Source organism: Tachysurus vachellii, chromosome 18 (assembly GCF_030014155.1).
Source record: "Tachysurus vachellii isolate PV-2020 chromosome 18, HZAU_Pvac_v1, whole genome shotgun sequence".
NCBI lineage: Eukaryota > Metazoa > Chordata > Actinopteri > Siluriformes > Bagridae > Tachysurus > Tachysurus vachellii.
Window position 1 is genome coordinate 11161595 of NC_083477.1, and position 22077 is coordinate 11183671.

Here is a 22077-nt window from a genome sequence, read left to right on the forward strand (position 1 = left end):
TCGAACTCACAACCTTCGGATTGGTAGTCCAACATCTTAACCACTAGGCTACCACATCCCTAAGAAATGTTCATATTAGAGAATTAGCAGACACCCTTATCAAGAGTGACTTACAGTTTTTATTTTTTTTAATTTCAATTTATACAACTGAGCAACTGAGAGTTAAGGTCCTTGCTCAGGGGCCCCGGCAGTTGCAGCTTGGTTGACCTGGGATTCAAACCCATGACCTTCTGATCAGTAATACAACACCTTAACCTATATTCTATATTGCATCACACCATACCCTTCCTCCTCATTTTCACAATAGCATGTATACTTGTATACATTTCTAGCTACATTTCATATTGTGGACTGTTGTTCATGTACTGGCACTTTAAATTATAAGAGTTATACAGTTTTTTTCTGTACCAGCCTCTTTTTTTTCCTCTATCAAGAAACAGTGTCAGAAAAACTGTTAAGACGACACCGGCGCCTACATCCAAAAAGTCTAAACAACTCGAAAAGAAAACTCCCCGTATATTTTTACTATAGAATTGTGTTAAATTCAATCAATACAATTAATTGAGTGAATAAATAAAACAAATGTAAAAAGCAGAGCTACTGTCTTGAGCTGCATTTTCAAAATACAACTTCAGACCAGTCAGAATCGAGAATTCAACAGCACAGTCATGTAATTTATTCTTTGTGGTGATGATTATATTAAGAGAATTATTTTAAGAAAGCAAGAATAGCATACACATCATTATATTGCATTTTAAATATAATATGGTTCCAGGGTTTTGTGAGCTTTAAGAGACAAACTAGAATTGGTTATGTAAGCTTTACTTTTCTTTATAAGCACATGGATTAGCATACTTTTTTAACAATGAGGAATTTAAGACAAGCTTATTGCCATTAGAGCAGCTGAGACAAATTGCATCTCTTGCAGCATTCAGCTGTGACAGGCTGAGCAACAGACGCAAAGGAACCATGACTGAACGACCTTCTGTATGGTTGTACAAGTTGTTAAAGACGATCTGGAACAATGTATAGTATTTCAGCATCCTGACTTGCTCCACATTACAATGCCATTGACTTTGACAGTCACTCAGCTGGCTTTCTGGCATCATACTTTCTGTAGAAGAATGTTTATTATCCATATTAATCCAGCCTCCTCCAATTATTGTTCCCCTTGTCATCCTCGATGGCTTTCTCTAACCAGTCATTTTCCTGCTCAGTATCTGACTCGCTCATTTCACTGGCACCGGCCGCCAGTAGGCGCGAGTAATTTATCCTGCGCTGGCGAGGGATTCGCCACTGCATCACGACTAAACTTATGCACCACAGTCCAAGCATCGCTGCTGTTCCCTGGAAAAGGACTTTAATCCCAAACCTCTGTACCACGAACCCGGCTGCTACACTGCCTACACCAGCGCCAAGATCTAGATAAAGGGCTTCAAACACTCTCTTCACTGCCAGCTCAGTCCCGGGAGAGGCTATGTCCGAAGACTGAGCCTCTAATGACCACCAGAGGGCACCAACGCTGATTCCAGCCAGCACCTGAACAGGAAGTACTGTCCATGGAGTCTGCATGAAAGAATAGGAAAGACATTGCAGAGACAGACCCAGGATACCAAGAGGCAGTAATCGGCCATGGAATTTCAGAAGACGAGATAAACATCCGTTCAGTGGGGCAAAAGCAGCCTGGCAAAGAGGCACAACAGCCAAAGTAATGCCCATTTGAAGCTCTGTAGCATGGTGATCTTGCATCTGCCATAGGAGGAAGTTAGATACAACAGACCCTGCCATACCAGTAAGGACAGCAGTAACTGCACAGAGTAGTGCCTGCGGGTCTCCTCGCACTAGGTGCAGTGCCTTTAATCCAGCCCCAGGAACATGTTCACGTTTGTGCCGGTAAAGAGGTAACAAACCAGCAAGAGGCATGGCTAGAACCATCAGCAGGATGTATGTGTAAAAATGCAATACTGTTCCAATTAAACAGTAAAGGAAGCTTACGAGAATACCAGAGCATCCCATACCACCAGCAATCCCTAACAGTCTCCATGGTTTAATGGCCTGGTGACGTTCTGTGGCATCCACAAAATCAAGGTATTCATGTAGCCCATCATCAGCTGTCCACGTCAAAGGAGCAGCCAGAATTTCCCAGAAAATTATGATGATCATGATCAAGAAAAACATTTGATGCTGTGTGTCCATGATTTTCAAGCTCCCAAGAAACTCATACTGAATCTTGTTATTCTCCTGTTGCTTTTGTTCATGCTCCATTAAAGATCTTCTCCTCATACCTGGTGAAGCCATCTGAACTACTGAAGATGCTTGCCTGCCACTGTAGCTGCTTGTGGTAGCTTCAGTGGTACTTTGGGTGTTGTGTAATGCTGAGAAGTTTACTGGCATTGCTGATATATGTTTAGTGTTATTGTGCTCTTGGGTAGGTCTCATTTTATGTTCTGTTGAGTACACAACAGATGTCGCAAATTTTTGTAGAGTTGTCCTGGGTTTCAATGTAGTTGAGCTAAGCTCGTGTACTGTATTCTGCTGACTAATATTACAGCTTCTGTTCTCTGTGCTCATTCCTGTGGGTGGGAAGAGTAGAAGTGTTGATGCGACTGCTGCTGAACAAATGAGAGACCCTATTATGACCGTGCGTCGTTTATTATGGCGCCTGGCCAGGATGCAGGACAGAGGCCTCCAGACCAGTGCAACTATGTGTTTGACAGCCATGATGGCGCCCGTCATGACAGCGGTAAGCCCGAGGTGCCGTAAGTAAAGGGTGAGAAAGGGCAAAAGGCATCCTATGGCACAGGCATAGAGGAAATGGAAGAGAGCTGCAAAGCCTACGGCTCCCCTGACATCCCACTGTTTGCTCCTCTTCATGGCTGCTGTTACATCAAACAGTCATATGAACTCTGTGGACGAATAAATAAAGAAAAAATGTAAGAGGGTCAGTAAGGGAAAAAAAACAAGATAAAGAGAATGAAAAATCACATCACACATTCAGAGATCTATGACTGTTGATATCTACTGTACATTGCTCATAATGTATTAATTTGTTCTTTTAAAATTACATTTACAGTGTTACTCTTCATTAGCAAATGATGAAACAGAGCATTAGGCTAAGCAGCACATCCATCTTCAATTATTTTCTTATTTATAAGCTTAGTGTGCGCATTTTTAACATTCCATGCCATAGCTTAGTTTCAGAGCAAACCAGTTTAATTGCTGTGAAGTTTAAGTTTATAGATAATAACCTGCAGCTAAATATGTTTGGTACTTGCTTTGTTACTGTATATGGATCGCTTTACTCAGTCTTTACCCAAGCTCAATCTTTAATTTACCCAGTTTTATATTTATACCGGGGGGGGCACGGTGGCTTAGTGGTTAGCACGTTCGCCTCACACCTCCAGGGTCGGGGTTCGATTCCCGCCTCCACCTTGTGTGTGTGGAGTTTGCATGTTCTCCCCGTGCCTCGGGGGTTTCCTCCGGGTACTCCGGTTTCCTCCCCCGGTCCAAAGACATGCATGGTAGGTTGATTGGCATCTCTGGAAAATTGTCCGTAGTGTGTGATTGCGTGAGTGAATGAGTGTGTGTGTGCCCTGCGATGGGTTGGCACTCCGTCCAGGGTGTATCCTGCCTTGATGCCCAATGACGCCTGAGATAGGCACAGGCTCCCCGTGACCCGAGGTAGTTCGGATAAGCGGTAGTAGATGGATGAATATTTATACCATTAATAAAAACTTACACTCTACACTCTAGATTAAATAGATTAAAAAGACTAGTTAATGCCCTTACAGACACAGTGTTAAAGACTTATGACTAAATGTTCTATTTTGTCTCAAGATAAATGTCGACTTAATAGTGCCCATATATAAAAAGTATTTATTAACTAAATTTAAAGTAATTAAACTGAATTTTTACATTTTGTGTGTTTCTACATAAAACAATTTCCATTCATTAAACACCTTGGAGAAGATTTGAGGAAAGGTCTTTCCTAAATGAAAAAAGATAAGAAAATGCAAAGAGCTTTATCAAGAACACTGTTCAGAATTCAGCACTTTACCTGGTCATTGGATAATGAGAACGTGTTTATATATTAAAAAACAAACAAACAAACAAACAAAAACAAACATATATATATACACACACACACATATAGATATATATATATATATATATATATATATATATATATATATATATTATATATATATATATATATATATATATATATATATATATATATATATATATATATACACACACACACACATATAGATATATATATATAAAATCTAAAAAAAATATAAAAAATAAATAATAATTCATTCATTCATTTTCTACCGCTTATCCGAACTACCTCGGGTCACGGGGAGCCTGTGCCTATCTCAGGCGTCAGGATACACCCTGGACGGAGTGCCAACCCATCACAGGGCACACACACTTTCATTCACTCACGCAATCACACACTACGGACAATTTTCCAGAGATGCCAATCAACCTACCATGCATGTCTTTGGACCGGGGGGAGGAAACCGGAGTACCCGGAGGAAACCCCCGAGGCACGGGGAGAACATGCAAACTCCACACACACAAGGCGGAGGCGGGAATCGAACCCCCAACCCTGGAGGTGTGAGGCGAACGTGCTAACCACTAAGCCCCCCAATAAATAATAATAAATAATAATAATAATATATTATTTTATAATTATATAATATATTTTTTTATTCTGAAAATAATTCAGTCAGTTAACAGGAGCATCCAGTATTGTTTAATATTGTATGCATTCATATTTTCTTACAGCCCCCCAAAAACCCCCGAACTCTGAATATGTAATGTAAATAATTAAAACCAGTTACAAATATGGTGTAATTTACAGTCTGTACAAGTATTAGTCGATATTAGTTCAGCAGGTTGTGCTGTAACCTATTTGGTGTTGTTTTTACAATCTTAATCCAGCTCTATTTACATTCCACTTTGTAGACATGTAAAGAAATGTCGATTGTGAGATTTGTACATGATCTTTATAAAACATGGGGCACTTGTTCCAGAGAGGAGGATTGTGTTTACACCATTTAGAAGGAAACGACTTAAGTTCAGTTTCAGGAACTGTTTCAGGAACTGTTTCAGGAACTGTATTTACATACCGGTTCAACTGTTTAAAATGACAAAGCTCGAGTTACAATGTGTGACCGTGTTTGTTAACCTGGTGAAGAAGTTAAACTGAGTGACCAGGAAGTGTCCAAAAGGCGAAAATATAGAAAACCTGTCCACTATACACAACCTCTTACAGAGACGGAACTTTATCAACAGCACTTCAGAAGTAGGAACCATCCTGAGAACAATCCGGATTTGTTACTCGTACACCTGTTTCAGTGTTTGTACACGTCATGCTGAATAAATAAAGTTATGACTTACCTTTACCGACCGACTCCTAACAGCGCAGTGGATTCATGATGTTTATAAGTGGAAAATAGAGAAAAAAAAGATCCTCCGTGACCGTTTTTTTTATGAAAGTTAGCTTAATCCTTCTGGAGAGCGCGTGAGAGACGGTAACGTATCCGGGGAGAGCTGCTTACCTTTCAGGGCGTTTCTACTCATTAGCGCCGCCTGTCTACCATCCATAATATTACAGCTCAACATAGCAGAAAGGAGTAGCGTTTAAAACACACCGTAGTTTCGCAGCTAGCATCAGAGGATTTCGGCTGACACTTCAGCACAACTTTATGAACATTAAAATAAAATAAATAAATAAGAGTCTTGTCAACTGGACTTTTTTTTTTAAGTTAGACTTTAGTAAGTCCAGTAACTTCCTGGATTACTGAGAATCTTCACAGACAATCATTTAGCTATTTTATTAGAACTATATAGCATTTTTTCGATGCATTCTCCCACCATTTTTATATTATTAATAAGCCAATTTGTTATATAATTTTATTATTTAATATTTACATTATGTCCTGAGCTCAGGTTAGTGTCTGTGCAGCATTTTTTATGTTCCCCTGTGTTTCCTCTTGGGTTCTTCAGTTTCATCCAACAGCCTTTTGCCCCAGGTTTAAGTAAAGGTGTGTGTATGTGTGTGTATATTGTGCACTGCAATGGCCTGGCTTCCCATCTGGGATGAATTTATCTACCTAGTACCCAGTGTTACTGCAACAGGCTAAAAAATCGACCGAAACCCTGATATTATATCTTGTATTATTCTATTCGGTATTCTATTCTGTATTATCTCAATATAATTGCAAATACACAATATAAATCTTACAATAAAACATTCTTATACTAAACACTGTGCATATCTTTTATTAGTATTGCTAATATCTTTAGATTTCTACACCTCTCCATCTCTCTTGTACACAACAGGAGCAACATCACTGAAACTTTATATGTATAACATTACACTTACTTATTATGTAGGATGTAGAGTGTAAGATGAAGGCTATAAAATTATGTAAATGAGTTCTATGACAACATGAAGAGGTATTCACAATAAAGATACATAAAAATAAAAATAGCAATAACAATAAAATTTTGATGTCTAATCTCCAGGTGAGATGCCACAGGCACAGACACATGCACAGTGAAGTTTAATGTTAGTCTGTAGAGTTAATGTTCGTTGGTGGGACGCAAAATTGTTTTATTACTGTTACTGAACAACTCCAGAAAAGGTGTTGATGGGTAAACAGAAAGTCTTGCTCAGAAATTTGCTCAGTCCTGAGTCATCCTCCATCTGACTGTGTTTCGACTTGCTCTTTTGAAGAGAGTATCCGGGGTCTGTGCACGGAGACACCTCTATGCTAAATAACAAAGATACTAAATTAAGTCACAAATAATTACATAATGAAATATACTACATCATGGTTCTGATATAGATAGTAAAGAAATATAAGAAACATAGATGCTTCTTTGAGCTAAGATGTAATTCCTAATGTCACCACTGACTTGAAAAGAACTCCATGAACATGAAGTCCATGAGTCCTTGGAGTTGTTGCTACACAGCCCATTACTCAGCAATCTGAGATGCACTATATGATCTGACACTTTACTATCATAGCCAGCATTAACTTTTATAGCAATTTATGCTAGAGTAACTCTGTGGTATCAGACCAGACATACTAATGCTAGTTTTAGCTCCTCCTGTGCAACAATTAGCCTTAAGTGTCTATGATCCTGCTGCCGGTTCACAAGTTGTCCTTCTCTGCACCACTGTTGGTAGCCACCAACAAGTGCATAACAGGAACATTTTGGGACAGTTTTGCATATGTTTTAAAACATACGTCCAGATATTACAATCTGGCCTTTGTTAAAGTCGCTCAGATCTTTTTAACCTGCTTCTAACACATAAATATTGACAACTGACTGTTTGCCGCTTTTATATCCCATCCCTTTGAGAGGATGTTAAAATGTTATTCATTTCACCTATCAGTGATTTGAATGTTTTGGCTGATCTGTGTTGATGCATAAAGTAATCAACACTGATTCATGATAGTAAGCAACAGCAGATAACACAGCATCTAGATTTATTACAACTATGATATAATGTGGCTACTTGTATTTATTTACCTCTGGACCTTTTTGAAGGTCCTGCATGAGTCTTTGTCCAGACATACAGTAAATGTCTTCTTCTCCAGGGCTCTGATGCAAATGTTTGTCACTCTAAGGGTAGACTAAAGATAGAGAAAATACACTATGAGTAAAAGCCATACTACAAATGTGATTTCATTCTATCTACAGATGTACCAGTCCATTTTTAGACAGGACAACTATTGTGTAGCTCATTTAATACCGTTTATTAAAATAATTTATTTCTTATAAATATTAATTATAGTTTAATTATAATTAGTTATAATTTAGTTGCAAACAACTATGAGTATTTAAAATTTGGGACCAGCTCCAACAAGTAAAGACAATAAGGCAATAATTAAGCAATAAGGCATAAGATAGTCTGGCATGGCACGCTGTACTGAATATCAACATTGCACCTCCGGCCAAATCACAGCCGTGCTGATGTTCAGTACAACTGCACAATTGCAAGTGTGATATTGCTTTCGTACCACAGTTCTGGAAAAATTGAGACAACTGACATTGTTGCTACAATATGGCCAAATATTTTGTTTACTTTTCTCCAACACGATAAAATTGTTTCTAAAGAAGCTGGAAAGATTGTTGCATGGAAGTATTCCGACACTGACTCTGGTGCTAGAATTGACATTTATGAAGCAGAAACAGACAAGCAGCATGACACAAAGAGTAAAATATACTACTGCTATTTAACTAAATATCAGCACTAAATATTTACTTGTCCAATCAAATAAGAGGAGGAGAAGAAACTAGCACATAAAAGAAAATGTATTATTATTATTTATTTATTTTTTATAATTATAAAATATTGCTGTATCTGGACCCTACAGTCACTCCATCATTCACTAGTCTAATACTTGCAGTCAAAGCTGATCTGTGATCACAAGTTTTGTTTCTAAATGCTAATGTACTAATGTGTGTGTGTGTGTGTGTGTGTGTGTGTGTGTGGTCAGAAGTGTGTACATGAGAGAAATAGAAATACAAAAAAACAAAAAAGTCAACAAAAATCAGCAAAAGATATAACTGAACGATTTTACAATTAAAAGTTTTCAATATGAACTATAAAACTTTTTTTTTCATTCATAATGTTACCTACAGAATGTTTAACCCATTAGAAACAGTATTTTGCAACTAAATGGCCATTGGACTTTTTTGAAAAATTTGAACCATTGGAAATTTTTTAATTCCTTCTTTCCGAAAAAATCTGTACCTAAAATTTAAAATGTTTCGTTTGAATGAAGTGTTCAGTATATCTAATGTGTGCACAATGTCCAACCACCAACATTAAGACAAAACAAAGGCTCCAGCTTCATCACATGATTGTTAAAGACACTGGAAATCCTTGAACCAAGTAACATTATCAACTGGCATGCCTCTGGGGTTACAACAGAAGAACAAACACATTGATAACAGTAACTGAATTACAATATTGTTCCAGGAATAAAAAAGGAGTGTTAATCCAGAAAAGTTCTACCTGAAGATATTATGTTTAATCCCAATTAAGACAATGACTTAAAAAGCCTAACAACCATGTGACTAACATGGTTTTAGAGCATATTCATATAAAACACTGCTTATTCTTACCATTGGCGGTCTGGTAGGATTTGGATCATGAAAATCAACATTGAGACTTTCAAGACCTGTGAAGAAGAAAAAAACATGTCATGTCATATAAACATTGATGACAATTGTCCAGACCAAACAAACTGTCACAAAAAGGGACAAAATAATATGGATGTTTTTCTTAAATGATATACTTTTGGTTCCACTGAGCGGAGCTGCACGGATTGACACACCGCATATCGTTAAAGGCATTCCTTGGTCAACTTCTCGATTACTTATGGAGGCCTGAAATGTTAAGCAGTACAAAAGCATCCGTGTCAACACACACCTCCAGAATTCAATCTCATGTTACTTCCTTTACTGTACGTGGCAGTAAAGCTAAAAATAGTCGGCTTTAGCATTAATAAGACTAGAGTGTCTTTAAATCAGAAATAAGACAATTGACACCTTCCTGTAGTTGACAGCCACGACTACACTACACTCTTCCTGCATGGTTTTCTTATACCGTACTGATCCTGTAAAAAAAAAAAAAAAAAGATGAATAATTCTTGTTATTCAAAAAGACAAACCCATTTGGATTTATTTAAGACTGCACTTTTTGCTATTGTATACTCACCACGGATTGTGTCTTTAAATGTAAGTCTCAGTGGCTTGAACCCAGGAAAGTCCATGTCAAGCTGACACACAAACAAATCCTCCACAACTTTAGATTCCAAATCTGAGAAGGTAAGCTAGATACAAGCAGAGTGAAGTGACCTTTCAGTCGCATGTGTTGAAGGTCTGTATACATATTCAGTTGATTAGATAGCTGGTTAGTGACATTAAGAATTTTGCTAAAATGGAAAAACATATTTGATGGTAAAGTAAATGTTAAATCTGAGCACAGAAGTGGTTTACAGGAAATGTAGAAGCAGACACATGCTGATATACACTCATTGTTCTCTTTATTAGACTACTATATTATAGCTATGTCCATGTTCTTGCGAGCAGTCTTCTGCTGTTGTAGCTTAGCACCAACCTCTCTGTTCACACTGGTTCACACTATTTTTAGTGACTCTAGTCTTCCTGTCTGCTTGAAACAGCCAGACCGTTATCTGACCTTATCTGACTTCTATCATTAACAAAGGATGTCAAAATTCTGTGCAAACCCTAGAGACTGTTTTGATTAAAAATCTGAAACGATTAGCAATTATTCTGATATTCTAGCCATAGCTACTAGCCCAGCTGGCACCAACCAATCCATGGTCCCTTTTTTCTCATTCTGATGTTTGATATAAATATAGCCTGAGGCTCTTGACCTGAACCTGATTTGTTGTATAAAACTGCTGCCACATAACAAGTGTAAAGGTGTTCCTAATAAAGTGGTTGTTGAGGGTATATGTACAAAAGGACATTAAGACATTTGCAGCTAATTGTTTTTTCTCTGTACCATTGAGCATGTATCTAAAATTGAACATTTATTTAAGCAAAGCTCTACAGCTTGTGAACTGTCTGAATGAGCAGACAGACCTTCACAGAGTAGATGGGGATGTGGACAGGCTGCTGTGCTGTCCGTGTATAGTATGAGATGATGTCCAAAAGAAAGGAGTTGGGCTCTGAAGACCCGACGACACTGGAGTGCTGTAATCCAAAGCACACACATACTGTACAATATAAACAAAGTTTACTACATGTCTACAATAACATTAGTGAACAGCAGAACCAAGTACATTATGTGCAATCAAGCTGAAAATTGTTACCGTTTCAGCTAGTTTCAGGATCATGGATCCCAGACTGTTTATGTTGGAGTTATACCATGGATCCACACTGCCCAAGGACGCTGCAAGTGTAAGCCTGTCTACTGTAGCATTTTCCTGAAAGAAGGAAAATTAACCAGAACTGTTTATATTTGCCAATTGGCATTTCTGTAATTATATATTTAACTGGAATTCTTTATTTTAAGGGCTCACACACTGGGCCTTCATACACACACACACACACACACACACACACACACACACACACACACACACACACACACACACACACACACACACACACACACAAAGTCAGGAACTACTGGGACAGCCAGACCACCAGAGGGGATGCTAGCAGGTATTTTGTTATAACCTGTTTTCATGTCATTTTCTTGTGATTTCTCACGTTTTTTGTCAGACCCTCCCTATTGTTCCCTATTGTTCTGTTTCCCACCTCGTCCCCTGTTTCACATTTGCCCTAAATTTATAAGTTTAAATATAGATACTTGCTTTTTTACATCAGTCCTCTGTCAAATCATTGTTTAATGTCATGTTTTGGTTTAAGACAGTCTTTTATGTTCACCCATATCATGCCTTTTGTTGCCTTAAGCGACTCCTTTACAGTATGTTCGTCGATATTCATGTTTTGTTTATTTTCACCATGTGTAACAGGGCTGTCAAGTATCACACATTGAGAGTGACAGTCATGCATTTCTGTCTTTTCTCACGCTCTCCCGCCACACATTTGTCACGCAGAAAAACATTTTGACTATTTATCATATATTTAATATGCCGCAGTGCCCAAAATGTATTTGTCCGCACCGCTGTCTCTATGGAACCGGGCAGGAATCAAGCACGTCTCCCCTGGAGCTCTTAGTCGAGCCTGACACTTATCAGCCAATCAAAAAAAAGAGGCTACACAATAGCCAATCAGAAAATAGCACTATCTGGGTAAGATTTAACGCAACAACCAACTAGATTTGTAAAGTTTGTCGCGACAAACTTTGATGTTGGCTTTGACAAAGCAAGTATTCGCAAAGGCCGGTGTTTTTTGGAGGCGAGTGGACATAAGGATCAGTGTTACATTTGGAGGCAAGTGGACAGAAAGCTAGGGTGTCACGCTTGCCTGTCTTCAAAACTTGAGAGCCCTGGTGTATGTTATGTCTTGTTAAAGTAAATAAAGCCTAAGGCTGTTTTATCCTGCAGCTGAGTCTGAGTGGTGCAATTTCCTTCTTGTAGAGGATCTGTTATTTTAGATTTAAAAATGTGGACATAAAAATGCTATTCAGTCCCTGCAGGTTTTGTACCAAAAGTAATTAATAATTGGAGCTATTCATGCTTTTCAGTTGAAGAGATGCAGACACGTAGTATGATGCTGCCACCACCATGCTTCACCATGCTTATGGTGCACTCTTGCCGAGCACAGTGAAGTTTTAAATCCTGAGTTATTAAGAAGTTCTTAATAGAAAAGTCTTAAATTCTAAATTCTTAATATAAAAGTCTTAAATTCTTAAATTAATGTCAGATGTTAAAAATCATGAAGTTTTGGTAATAATTTGAAATAATCTCCAAATCCTTTTGTCTTAAACAGGAAAGTCAACATCATCAAAATAAATAAAAACAATATAGTTACCTGAACTGGAGAAGCTGTGTATGACTGGCTAGTGACAGGAATATAGTATATTTCCAAGTTGACTCTCTTTGTCAGAAATAAATTCCTCATTTCCTTTTTTCTGCACACATTAACAAAAGCAAAAAGTGTACAACTTCTGAATAGTGAAAATGTTACCATCAAGGAGAAAGCACCCAAAATGTAGTGAATTACAAGCCTTCATACCGTATATTGTGGTAAGCCTTGGCTAGTCTTCCGAGAGTGCTGTCATCACCCATGACCACAGCACGAGCTGTAAAGTTCTTTCCCTCTTGAAGAATACAGCTTCCACTCCCCCCTGTTCCTCCACTTTCCTTAATGGCCTCCACCATTAAAGTCATTCTGTTCGCAGCTTTTGGCCCCCTCACACATGGTCTCCTATAAAATCGTAAACTCTTCTGCTGGTCCTGGACCTCCTGCCCAGCAGAGCGCTCAACCATCAGAAAGGAGAACTCATTTAAAGGCATATCTCCCTCTATGCCACTGTCTCTGGATATAGTGGAGATGACAGAAGCACGTCTGGAGTCTGGACCGTCTTCGAGAAATTCAGAACTCTGATGCATAGAGTCCAGCATTAGAGTGAAGTTTATCACCTCGTTCCCTGTTTATTAGAATATTAATAATAATAGTGTGAAAAAAATTCAGCCAACAGAGACACCATCCTTAAAGTTAGGCCATATATCTTAATGCTCACATATCTCATCTTCTTTTGTCCAGACATGGAAGCTAACCTCAGGACTGGGCAGTGGAGTTCCAACTAGACTGGCAGGACATGACTTCTCTGAAGAGAAAAATCACACAACATGCTTAGAATGCAAGACCATGCTCAATAGCGTACTGAAATGCTGCATCTAGCAAACCAGGTTCTACCTGTGCTAGCAGAACAGATGATTTCATCATAGAGTTGCTGTAATCTTTCATTGTACTGGTCACACTCTGAACCTCCATCCAATATTCTCTCCTCTACAGTGGCCACAACATCCTGGAAGTATTTTTCAGTGTCTGCACCTAAATCCTGGAACAATCATATTTAATATTTAATATTTAATAAATGAGTAAATACAGTATCTTCAATTCAATCCATTTAAGTGCTTTGAAAAACAAACATTGTCACAACGTTCCGTCACCTCTTTAAGACAAATTTAAACACACAGTTACAGACCTCTAGGGCTTGTGTGAGTTGTCTCCCATGGCACTCTTTCCCCAGTCCAGCTTGTAGTGTGTGCAGTAGAACCCGGTGCTGAGGGGTCAGTGTGCCCCAGTCTAAAGCCCCACACTCCACATCAGCCCTCAGTGCGTTTAACAATGTCTCAGGAAACATGGCTGGATCCGCAAATACAAACACCCTATATCGCACACAACCAAAGAAATACATGCAAGAAATGAATAGTTTTTGTTATTCCTTATATCACCTACAGTATAAATAACCACTCCTTCACTTTCTCTTGAAGTAAATAAGACTTGTCTTGTCAAGAAATTACAAATTACCACATCCTCCATATTTAGACTTTCCTGTGGTGGAAATATAAAGCACCTCCTCACATTTAACATTTCCTTACAGAAAGCTTTGTTCAGTAAAAGCACGCTTGTACGTCCCTGTGAATTAGCTGTTACTATGGAAACGAAAATGTATTCAAAAAAGAGGGTTAATATAAACCTGTCATTTGTAAAAAATAAAAAATAAAAAAATAAAAAAAACTATCAGACCAATCTGAATTAAGTATTCAATTTGGAAAATATATATTTTTTTACATTTGAAGTTTATATGACAAAAATGTTTTTTTACATACATGTATATAATGTTACATTTTTTATATACATGCACATAATGTTACATTTTTTTACATACATGTATATAATGTTAATTTTTTTTACATACATGTATATAATGTTACATTTTTTATATACATGTATATAATGTTCAATTCTTTTTTACATACATGTATATAATGTTAATTTTTTTATATACATGCACATAATGTTACATTTTTTTACATACATGTATATAATGTAAAAAAAATTTACATACATGTATATAATGTTACATTCTTTTTTTACATACATGTATATAATGTTAAATTCTTTTTTACATACATGTATATAATGTTACATTTTTTATATACATGTATATAATGTAAAAAAAATTTACATACATGTATATAATGTTAAATTCTTTTTTACATACATGTATATAATGTTACATTTTTTATATACACGTATATAATGTAAAAAATTTTTACATACATGTAGATAATGTTAAATTCTTTTTTACATACATGTATATAATGTTAAATTTTTTTACATACATGTATATAATGTTACATTCTTTTTTTACATACATGTATATAATGTAAGTAGAAAAGCAATAAGCCTGCTTCTTTTTCTCACATATTTACTCACAATTCCTACCGCAGGAGCAGATCAAACCAGAAAACAAGGACAGAAAACAGTTCTCTTTCATTTTATCACCAATGAATACAGATTGTGAGATTACACTGTTAGGCATTCTCACTTCCGTTATCAATCATCAATCATCAGATAAACCAACCTATATTCATTGCTCTACTGTGTTTTCCAGTAAACACTTTACTTAGATGAGTAAACAATACACCTCCAGAAGAGATTACTAACTTTAATTTACATCACCAAAACTACAGGAAATTTATTTGTGAACCATTATGAACCATTGAGAAGCAGCAGAATGTCATCTGAATGAATACAAAAAGAAAGAAATAATAAATAAAAAAAATTCAATAAATATATAAATGAATAAATAATTTGTTGTCTTGCAGTAGTGATGCTGACTATTATTATTATTATTATTATTATTATTATTATTATTATTATTATTAAGCATTTTTATTTTTCCCTAAATAGAATAGGTAATCTCTCAAATCAGAAAATTTTATAAGAACGAAAGGTACTGATAATGCTAGAATACAAAAGTCAGTGAGTAGTTTATGAGTTACCTTTCATGAAGAGGATAATGGTCATTTTTTAGGCTGTGCTCAGCAATAACTCTTCTTTGATACAGAGCACCTACAACCGATCAGAGAGCAAACCTGCTTTAGCTTACAGTACATTAAGAATTAATAGAAACGCATTTCAAGGAAACACTTTAGACACATAAAAACTTGTGGGACACACATCGCATCATGACAAGAAGGACGCAGATTTGAAGAATAATATTGTAATGAAAAACTTGCAAATTTTAGAAATGATTACCTGGGATGCTCTGTTCTATTTTCATCTGTTTAGCATAGTTAAGGCCCACAGTGCAGTAAGGCTCTGGTAGTGTAATCAGACGTTTCAGGCATACATATATCCTTTCACACAGCTCATCTGGAATGTAAGCAGACTGCAGGGCAGAACAGATCAATTGAATGCTTATAAGAACTTGACATTTCTTGTTGTGAGTAACAAGAAGAGAGTTAACGTGTATAAATAGGATTTATACGACTGAAAGGAAACTGGAACATTGTAAACAGACCTGTATTACTGCGTAGGCCAGAGTGTGTAGCAAAGGAATAATCCGAATTTTGCAGTCAATCCTCTCTGCCTGGGGAAAAGTACATTTATACAATTAGTCTCCCCTTATTTGTAAATTTACTTGAACATGCACAATGTTATGTGTTTTCTGCTGCAATTAAAGTGTTCAAACCATGAAAGATTGCATCAATCATGTAAAAGCATATAAATACAATACATGCACATCACTAGAATTTACTTAAAATACTTATCTTATCTTACATATCAGGAAAGAAAGAAAGAAAGAAAGAAAGAAAGAAAGAAAGAAAGAAAGAAAGAAAGAAAGAAAGAAAGAAAGAAAGAAATTGAATAATTGATTGGATTGTATTGTCAGTATCAAACAAACAAACAAATAAATAAATAAATCTTTACCACTAATATTTCCAGATTTTTCTTATGATATATATTCATTAATTGCTGATTAACATTAACATTAAATCCTATTGACAGTGTTGACTGGAGAGCTGAACTGATGTAATGTGTCCAATTTCTGTTCAGTGTCGAAAATATAAACGTCTTTGAACCTTGTTTGTAGTTGAAGTCACGTTTGTAAAGGACAAAATTGAACAGTAATCTACAAAAGTAAAAAGCTGTAACAAATGATGTAATAAAGACTCAACTCAAATTTACTTAATATACAATCCCTGGATTTTAGGATATTAAGCCATAAAATGTTGACCAACAAGTGAGATCAATGCAGATTTTTATATCAGAAATCAATATTTTGGTTTAAAACATCTCACATTTTAGTGATACAGCACAGCATCATACACAGACCAGCGTTCGTTCCAGAAGAAGGAAACAGTAACACCCGTCATTAGTAATGTCTCTTACATCAGGAAGGAAGGTAAAGCTCAGAATTTAGTAATTAACACAGATGTTATTCGTAAGTAATCTATAGTTACTACACATAGATAGCTAGTAGCTGTGTAGGTGAAATATAAATGATTATTTATCAATAGTGAATTATTCCAATCATTATGTCTTGAGTAACTAGCCAGTGTTCCTTGTTAGTTATTATAAATGTTAATGAAGTATTCATGCATCTCTGCTTATTGTCTCTATAGTAACCTAAGGAACTGAATCGAAAGTTATAAAAACATTTTATGAAATACTTTTTTACCATTTGTTGTATATATTAAAACCAGCTTTTAAAAAGACTAACCTTTTCAAGCTCCTTAACAAGGACCCTCAGTAGAGAGAGGCTCATGGATGGATTATTCTCCACCTTTTTATGGAGGGTCCATCTTAGCATCCCTTGAGAGGCTACAGTTGAAAATGTTATTGTTTCAATGATATTATGTTGAGGTCCAGTGCTAACAATGAAGCCTGATGTTTTTGATGTTTCTTTATTCACATTATTTTAACTTAAAAGAAATGAAAAGAGCACACAGGTACCTTTATTGCAGATTGAGACCGCTTGAGCATGTGTGTCCAGTTCTCTGAGCATGGCATGAACACGCTGATAGAGGCTCGACTCTACATCTGAAGACACTTTACTTGCTAGAAAGTGTATTGAGAATTGAGTCTCTTTAGCACATATGGATATAAAAACTCTACACACCCTTTTTAAAATCTAAAAAAGTGTACACACCCCTAAACTACTAATTTTTTGAAGGACTTTTGTATTTTAAAAGTCTATCAGCATGCCACATTGTTTTGGCCTTTCTTTTTTGATTTGGATGTATGCTTTGGGTCATTATACAGGTATTTCTTGCTATTCATGATTCCCCATACCTTTATAATAACCCCAGTTCTGGCTGATAAAAGCAGCCCTAAAGCATGATGCTGCCACCACCATGACGCACTGTGGGTATTTTGTTCTTTTGTGATTTTCTTCTTTTGTACTTATTATTAATTTTTCAATTGATTTGGAATTAGTCTGATCATACCATAACACATTTTCCTTAGGGTTCGGGGTGTTTATGCGTGGAAGTTTTTGTTAGAAATGGCTTCCATCTACGTAGCTTCCATATCGCAGAAATGTGTAGAATATGAGAGATTGTTGTGACATACAGAGAGTAATCATTGCTTGTCAGAGAGTCATCCCGGGTAAGTTTAACTTTTTTAAATTTTGCAAGGACATTCTGTAGTTAATGTTGTCACTGCAGGTCTCCATTTTATCTATTTGTTGTCGGTGGCCTTTATAGTGTTTCAATAAAGGCTACATCTTTTTTAATGCTACATCTAAAGGAAATTATTTTATACCCCTCCACTGATGAATAACTTTCAAAACGTGAGAGACCACGCATTGTTTTATAAACTCTTTTTGTGGACATGTTTTCAGCAATTAGGGGAAACCAAGGAGACATGAAGAAGAAAATATGACATGGCAAAAGAAACAGCATCTTTATTTGGAGTTAATCAGAATAACTTCATTGATGACAGATGAATGACTTATTGTAACTTTATTTTCCCATTTTTCCTATTTTTCCCTAAAATGGTTGGATTGTAATTTCACATTAAAGGTAGAAAACATTCTGACAGTTCTGTCAGGATTTATTTTTCATAAATCCCAAAAACTTGCCATTTAACAGGGGTGTGTAAACTTTTTAATATCCATTTTAATATAGTAATATTAATATAGGCATTGTACATTAATGAATAAAATATTTTATGTTTTCGCACTAGGTCATTAAGTAGTAAGTGAGCACCTGTTTTCTCCATCAGAGTTCTGACACTTAGACGTAGCTCCACATAACATGAAAGAAATGAGTCATACTGCAACTCAAAAGGCTTCCAACCTACAAGCAGAAAAAAACTTTTGGTTTCCTACAAACTTACAAGACTGTTTAACACAGAAAATACTTAAAAATCATTTAGAATTCAGAAAATACATCATTTTAATGGTGAATTCAGCAAAAATAAAGTCTCTATATATGGCAGAAAGCACTATTGAGTGTTGTGAATACTTGGAGATTGTGACACATTGTGTACAACTTTATTTTCTATTACCTGGTGTAAAATATTTTCATATATAGTATTTTAATAGAGCAGAAAATACTGCTCTGTATCTTTACCAGTAAAACATGATGGTAGTGTTGCAGGGGTTAGAGCATTGAAATTTGCAGCTGAGGTTCATTTTGATCACTATTAGTCATGTTCACAGTGGGAGGAGTGTATTTATTCCATGCACACCAGCTGAGATCACTGATGATAATGCATATATATTTAACAATGTAATACACTAGCAATGTTTAACAGTTGTACAGTTTCAATGAGCCTGAAACTGGACCCTGAAGCTTCCTTCTGCCTTCTGCTATTGTAGCCCAGCCACTACATGTTTTGTACATGCTAAGAACTCACCACAGTTGTAAATAGTGCTTATAGGATCTACTATAGACTTCCTTATATACTGCATGTGAACCAATCTGTCTATCTTTCTCTGATCTTTCATATCAACAAGGCACTTTTGTTTATCACGCAATTCTGAGTAAATTCTAGAGATTATTCTTTGTGAAAGTCCCAGATGATCAGCAGTTTCTCAATCAAATACTCAAACAATCTCAGTTTCTGAATTTGAGACACTAATACCATGATCAGAGTTACAACCTAGATTTGATGGCGGGAGTAGCAACTCTCCAGGCCTACACATACAAGAACTTTTACATGCATACGCACACATATGCACATATATAAAGATATGCATTCAACCCCCCACCCCCCATCCCACGCCTTCGGCGCTTTGTACCGCCAGTCTGACAAGCGGGTCTGTGACCAGCGCCAAGAATGGCTGCAGGACCGCATGGCTGCTTGCCTGTGCTGGGTTACCTCCACCCCCCACTTCCCTTCCCTGTTGCTAATTTTGCTGGTACCTGTGACCAGTGATAATAAAGGGCTACTACTACTACTACTACAATATGTTACAGACACTAACAATGTCAGCCTGAGTGCATACTGTATATAACATACTATACATACTAGAGATGCAATAAGTGTCTAACACAATCCGCCACTGAATCCGTTTCAGTGCTCCAAATCTTCATATCTGTATTTCTGTTCATGCTTCAAACAGTAATGGGGTGTACTGTAAGGTATAGTTTATTAACCATTATATACCCAAACATAATTTCTAACAATTAATATCAATGTGCAGAATTTTTGAACCAGAAGCCTTGTGTAACCTTCAGGCAAGCTTTCTTTCTATCTTTTGTCTAATGATACTGAGTAATTAAGCTATGTTTCAAAACAACATTTCAAAAATATATAAAACTTCACTGTACATGCTACCAGACTGTCTTTCAAAGCTGTCCTTCAAAGTGACACTGCAGCTGCTAGTCTAAATAGGCCAATTTCACTCATGGCTATGATGCATTTCCATTGAGAAATTGTGCGGTTCTCAAATTCCTAATAGCTTTTGCATTCATTAGTTTGTCCTTGGTAATTTCATCAAAATGAATCTAATGGTTTGACATAAAGTATTTAAGACAAATATTTTCAAAGACTAACAAAGAAATATGGTGAGCACTGCTGTGTCCATCTCTGCACGTTGTCTTCCAAGTTTAACGGCTTTAAGCTTCCACAGCGTTCCAGCTCAGAGTGAACTCATTTTGAACTTTAAAATTTATATATATTTTTTATGCTTCTGTAAAGCTGCTTTGAAACAATGTTAATTGTTAAAAGCGCTATACAAATGAATTGAATCGAATTGAATTGAATATACTGTAGAGTATGTAGTGTTGCCATTATACAATGATAAAATAGTCACAATAACAATATTTTGTTACTTTCCTTCAAAAGCTAATATTTTACTATTTGGGATTGCCATGTCATACCTGTATTAGCACTAGTAATCAAATAGAAATATAGTAGTAGAAAGTCATTTGAATTCAGTCCAGACCCATGAAAAGTCCAGCATAGTGTATCGTCCAGACATGCTATCTTTCCATTTCTATTCATATCATTTTTAACATGTTTTATCTTAAATTGTCAATTTCAAATGGTAAACAAAGTTGCTTATCAGACATTTGGAATACAAGCCATGTGTTTGTCTCTGGAAGACAAAAAATAATGCAAAGCTGAAAATAAACCACACAGAAGGGAAATAACTCAAACAAAGTTGTACAAAGACGTAGCATTAGAGACGATCACATCAAGATTTTAACTTAAATTAAGGACGGCATAGCTATTTTGTGACTTAACATCCGTTTTGCTACTAAAATTATATCGAATACAAACCTAAATAGTCATTTAAAAAAGTTATTTTAAAAAGTTTATTTAAAAAAAAAAATACTGAAACATATCAACTGTCTATATTTTAATTATTTACATTATGATTCAGAGCCATTCATCTGATAAAAGCTACTATGCTAAGGCTAAACGTCATTATTGCCACAAAAGTTGTGCAAGCATGAGGTGAAAGAAATGAGAGAAAGTGAAGCGTCACATACCGTGGATAAATGTCTAAACCAAATCCATCAGGTTTTAGATATCTTCCGTAGTACATCTGTCAGCAAGCACAACTTTACAATGTACTCATTGTCAGGGAGTTTCTCTTCCTCTTAATATTAGCATGTGAAAAACTTGCATGTGTATTGGTAGAGATGGGGCCAGGCTAGGGCGAGGACATGTAGCTGGTGGCTGTCAAAGGCCGTACACACAGAAACAAAACCTATACGCGCATGACCCTACTTCCTATTGTCTGATATACTTGCAAGATTTGGTTTCCTGTCTTCTAAATGTGTGGGTGTACATGGTCTGACATGACATATTTTTAGTCTGAACTTAAGCCTTTAAAATACATTCAGACAACTCTGCCAGCTCAAAGCTTCACTGAGCTGGTTCCAATGCCCACATGTACTTAGAAGAATTCAAACTTTTAGAAGAGGCAACTTATTAAATGGCTGATTAAAGCTGTAGTACATCTACATTGGGTTATTCAGTAACACAGGTAGGAGGAAGTTACACCTGGGTTTTTTCAGTTCTGTTGAGAAAGTAAGGGTAATTATAGTGTATGAGCTAAACTGAGGATGTGTTCAGCTCATATAGTTTGAGGATCTGGATAAAGACTTAACAATGCCTTTA

General features: G+C 36.3%; 2 protein-coding genes across 3 annotated transcripts; both read right to left on the minus strand.

Moving 5' to 3' along the window:
• Positions 1–498: 498 nt before the first annotated feature.
• mfsd6l (major facilitator superfamily domain containing 6-like) lies at positions 499–5584 on the minus strand. Its single transcript, XM_060892694.1, has 2 exons — positions 5413–5584; positions 499–2906 (listed from the first exon to the last, which is right to left on the minus strand). Exon 2 carries the CDS (start codon positions 2872–2874, stop codon positions 1141–1143), a length of 1734 nt encoding a protein of 577 aa, XP_060748677.1. The 5' UTR covers positions 2875–2906; positions 5413–5584; the 3' UTR covers positions 499–1140.
• Positions 5585–6281: 697 nt separating this feature from the next.
• Positions 6282–21638, minus strand: pik3r6b (phosphoinositide-3-kinase, regulatory subunit 6b). Of its 2 annotated transcripts, none has more exons than XM_060893010.1 (20): positions 21444–21638; positions 18708–18797; positions 17452–17556; positions 17219–17310; positions 16016–16084; positions 15751–15883; positions 15495–15564; positions 13688–13871; positions 13396–13540; positions 13220–13306; positions 12712–13126; positions 12508–12607; positions 10878–10991; positions 10648–10758; positions 9755–9869; positions 9586–9653; positions 9333–9423; positions 9160–9215; positions 7558–7661; positions 6282–6791 (listed from the first exon to the last, which is right to left on the minus strand). In XM_060893010.1, the coding sequence occupies exons 2-20, from the start codon at positions 18718–18720 to the stop codon at positions 6641–6643; spliced, it is 2223 nt and encodes a 740-aa protein (XP_060748993.1). In that variant the 5' UTR covers positions 18721–18797; positions 21444–21638; the 3' UTR covers positions 6282–6640. The 2 variants fall into 2 exon arrangements, with proteins under 2 accessions (XP_060748993.1, XP_060748992.1); XM_060893009.1 differs by having other exon boundaries at positions 17219–17319.
• Positions 21639–22077: the final 439 nt, after the last annotated feature.

Excerpts from the sequence above, each read along its gene's own strand:
- mfsd6l (XM_060892694.1), bottom strand. The coding sequence starts at position 2,874 with ATGAAGAGGAGCAAACAGTGGGATGTCAGGGGAGCCGTAGGCTTTGCA.
- pik3r6b (XM_060893009.1), bottom strand. Across the intron at positions 13,541-13,687 it reads AACTCACACAAGCCCTAGAG|GATTTAGGTGCAGACACTGA; the intron begins GTCTGTAACTGT and ends TGATTGTTCCAG. Across the intron at positions 9,870-10,647 it reads TCCCCATCTACTCTGTGAAG|CTTACCTTCTCAGATTTGGA; the intron begins GTCTGTCTGCTC and ends GCTTGTATCTAG.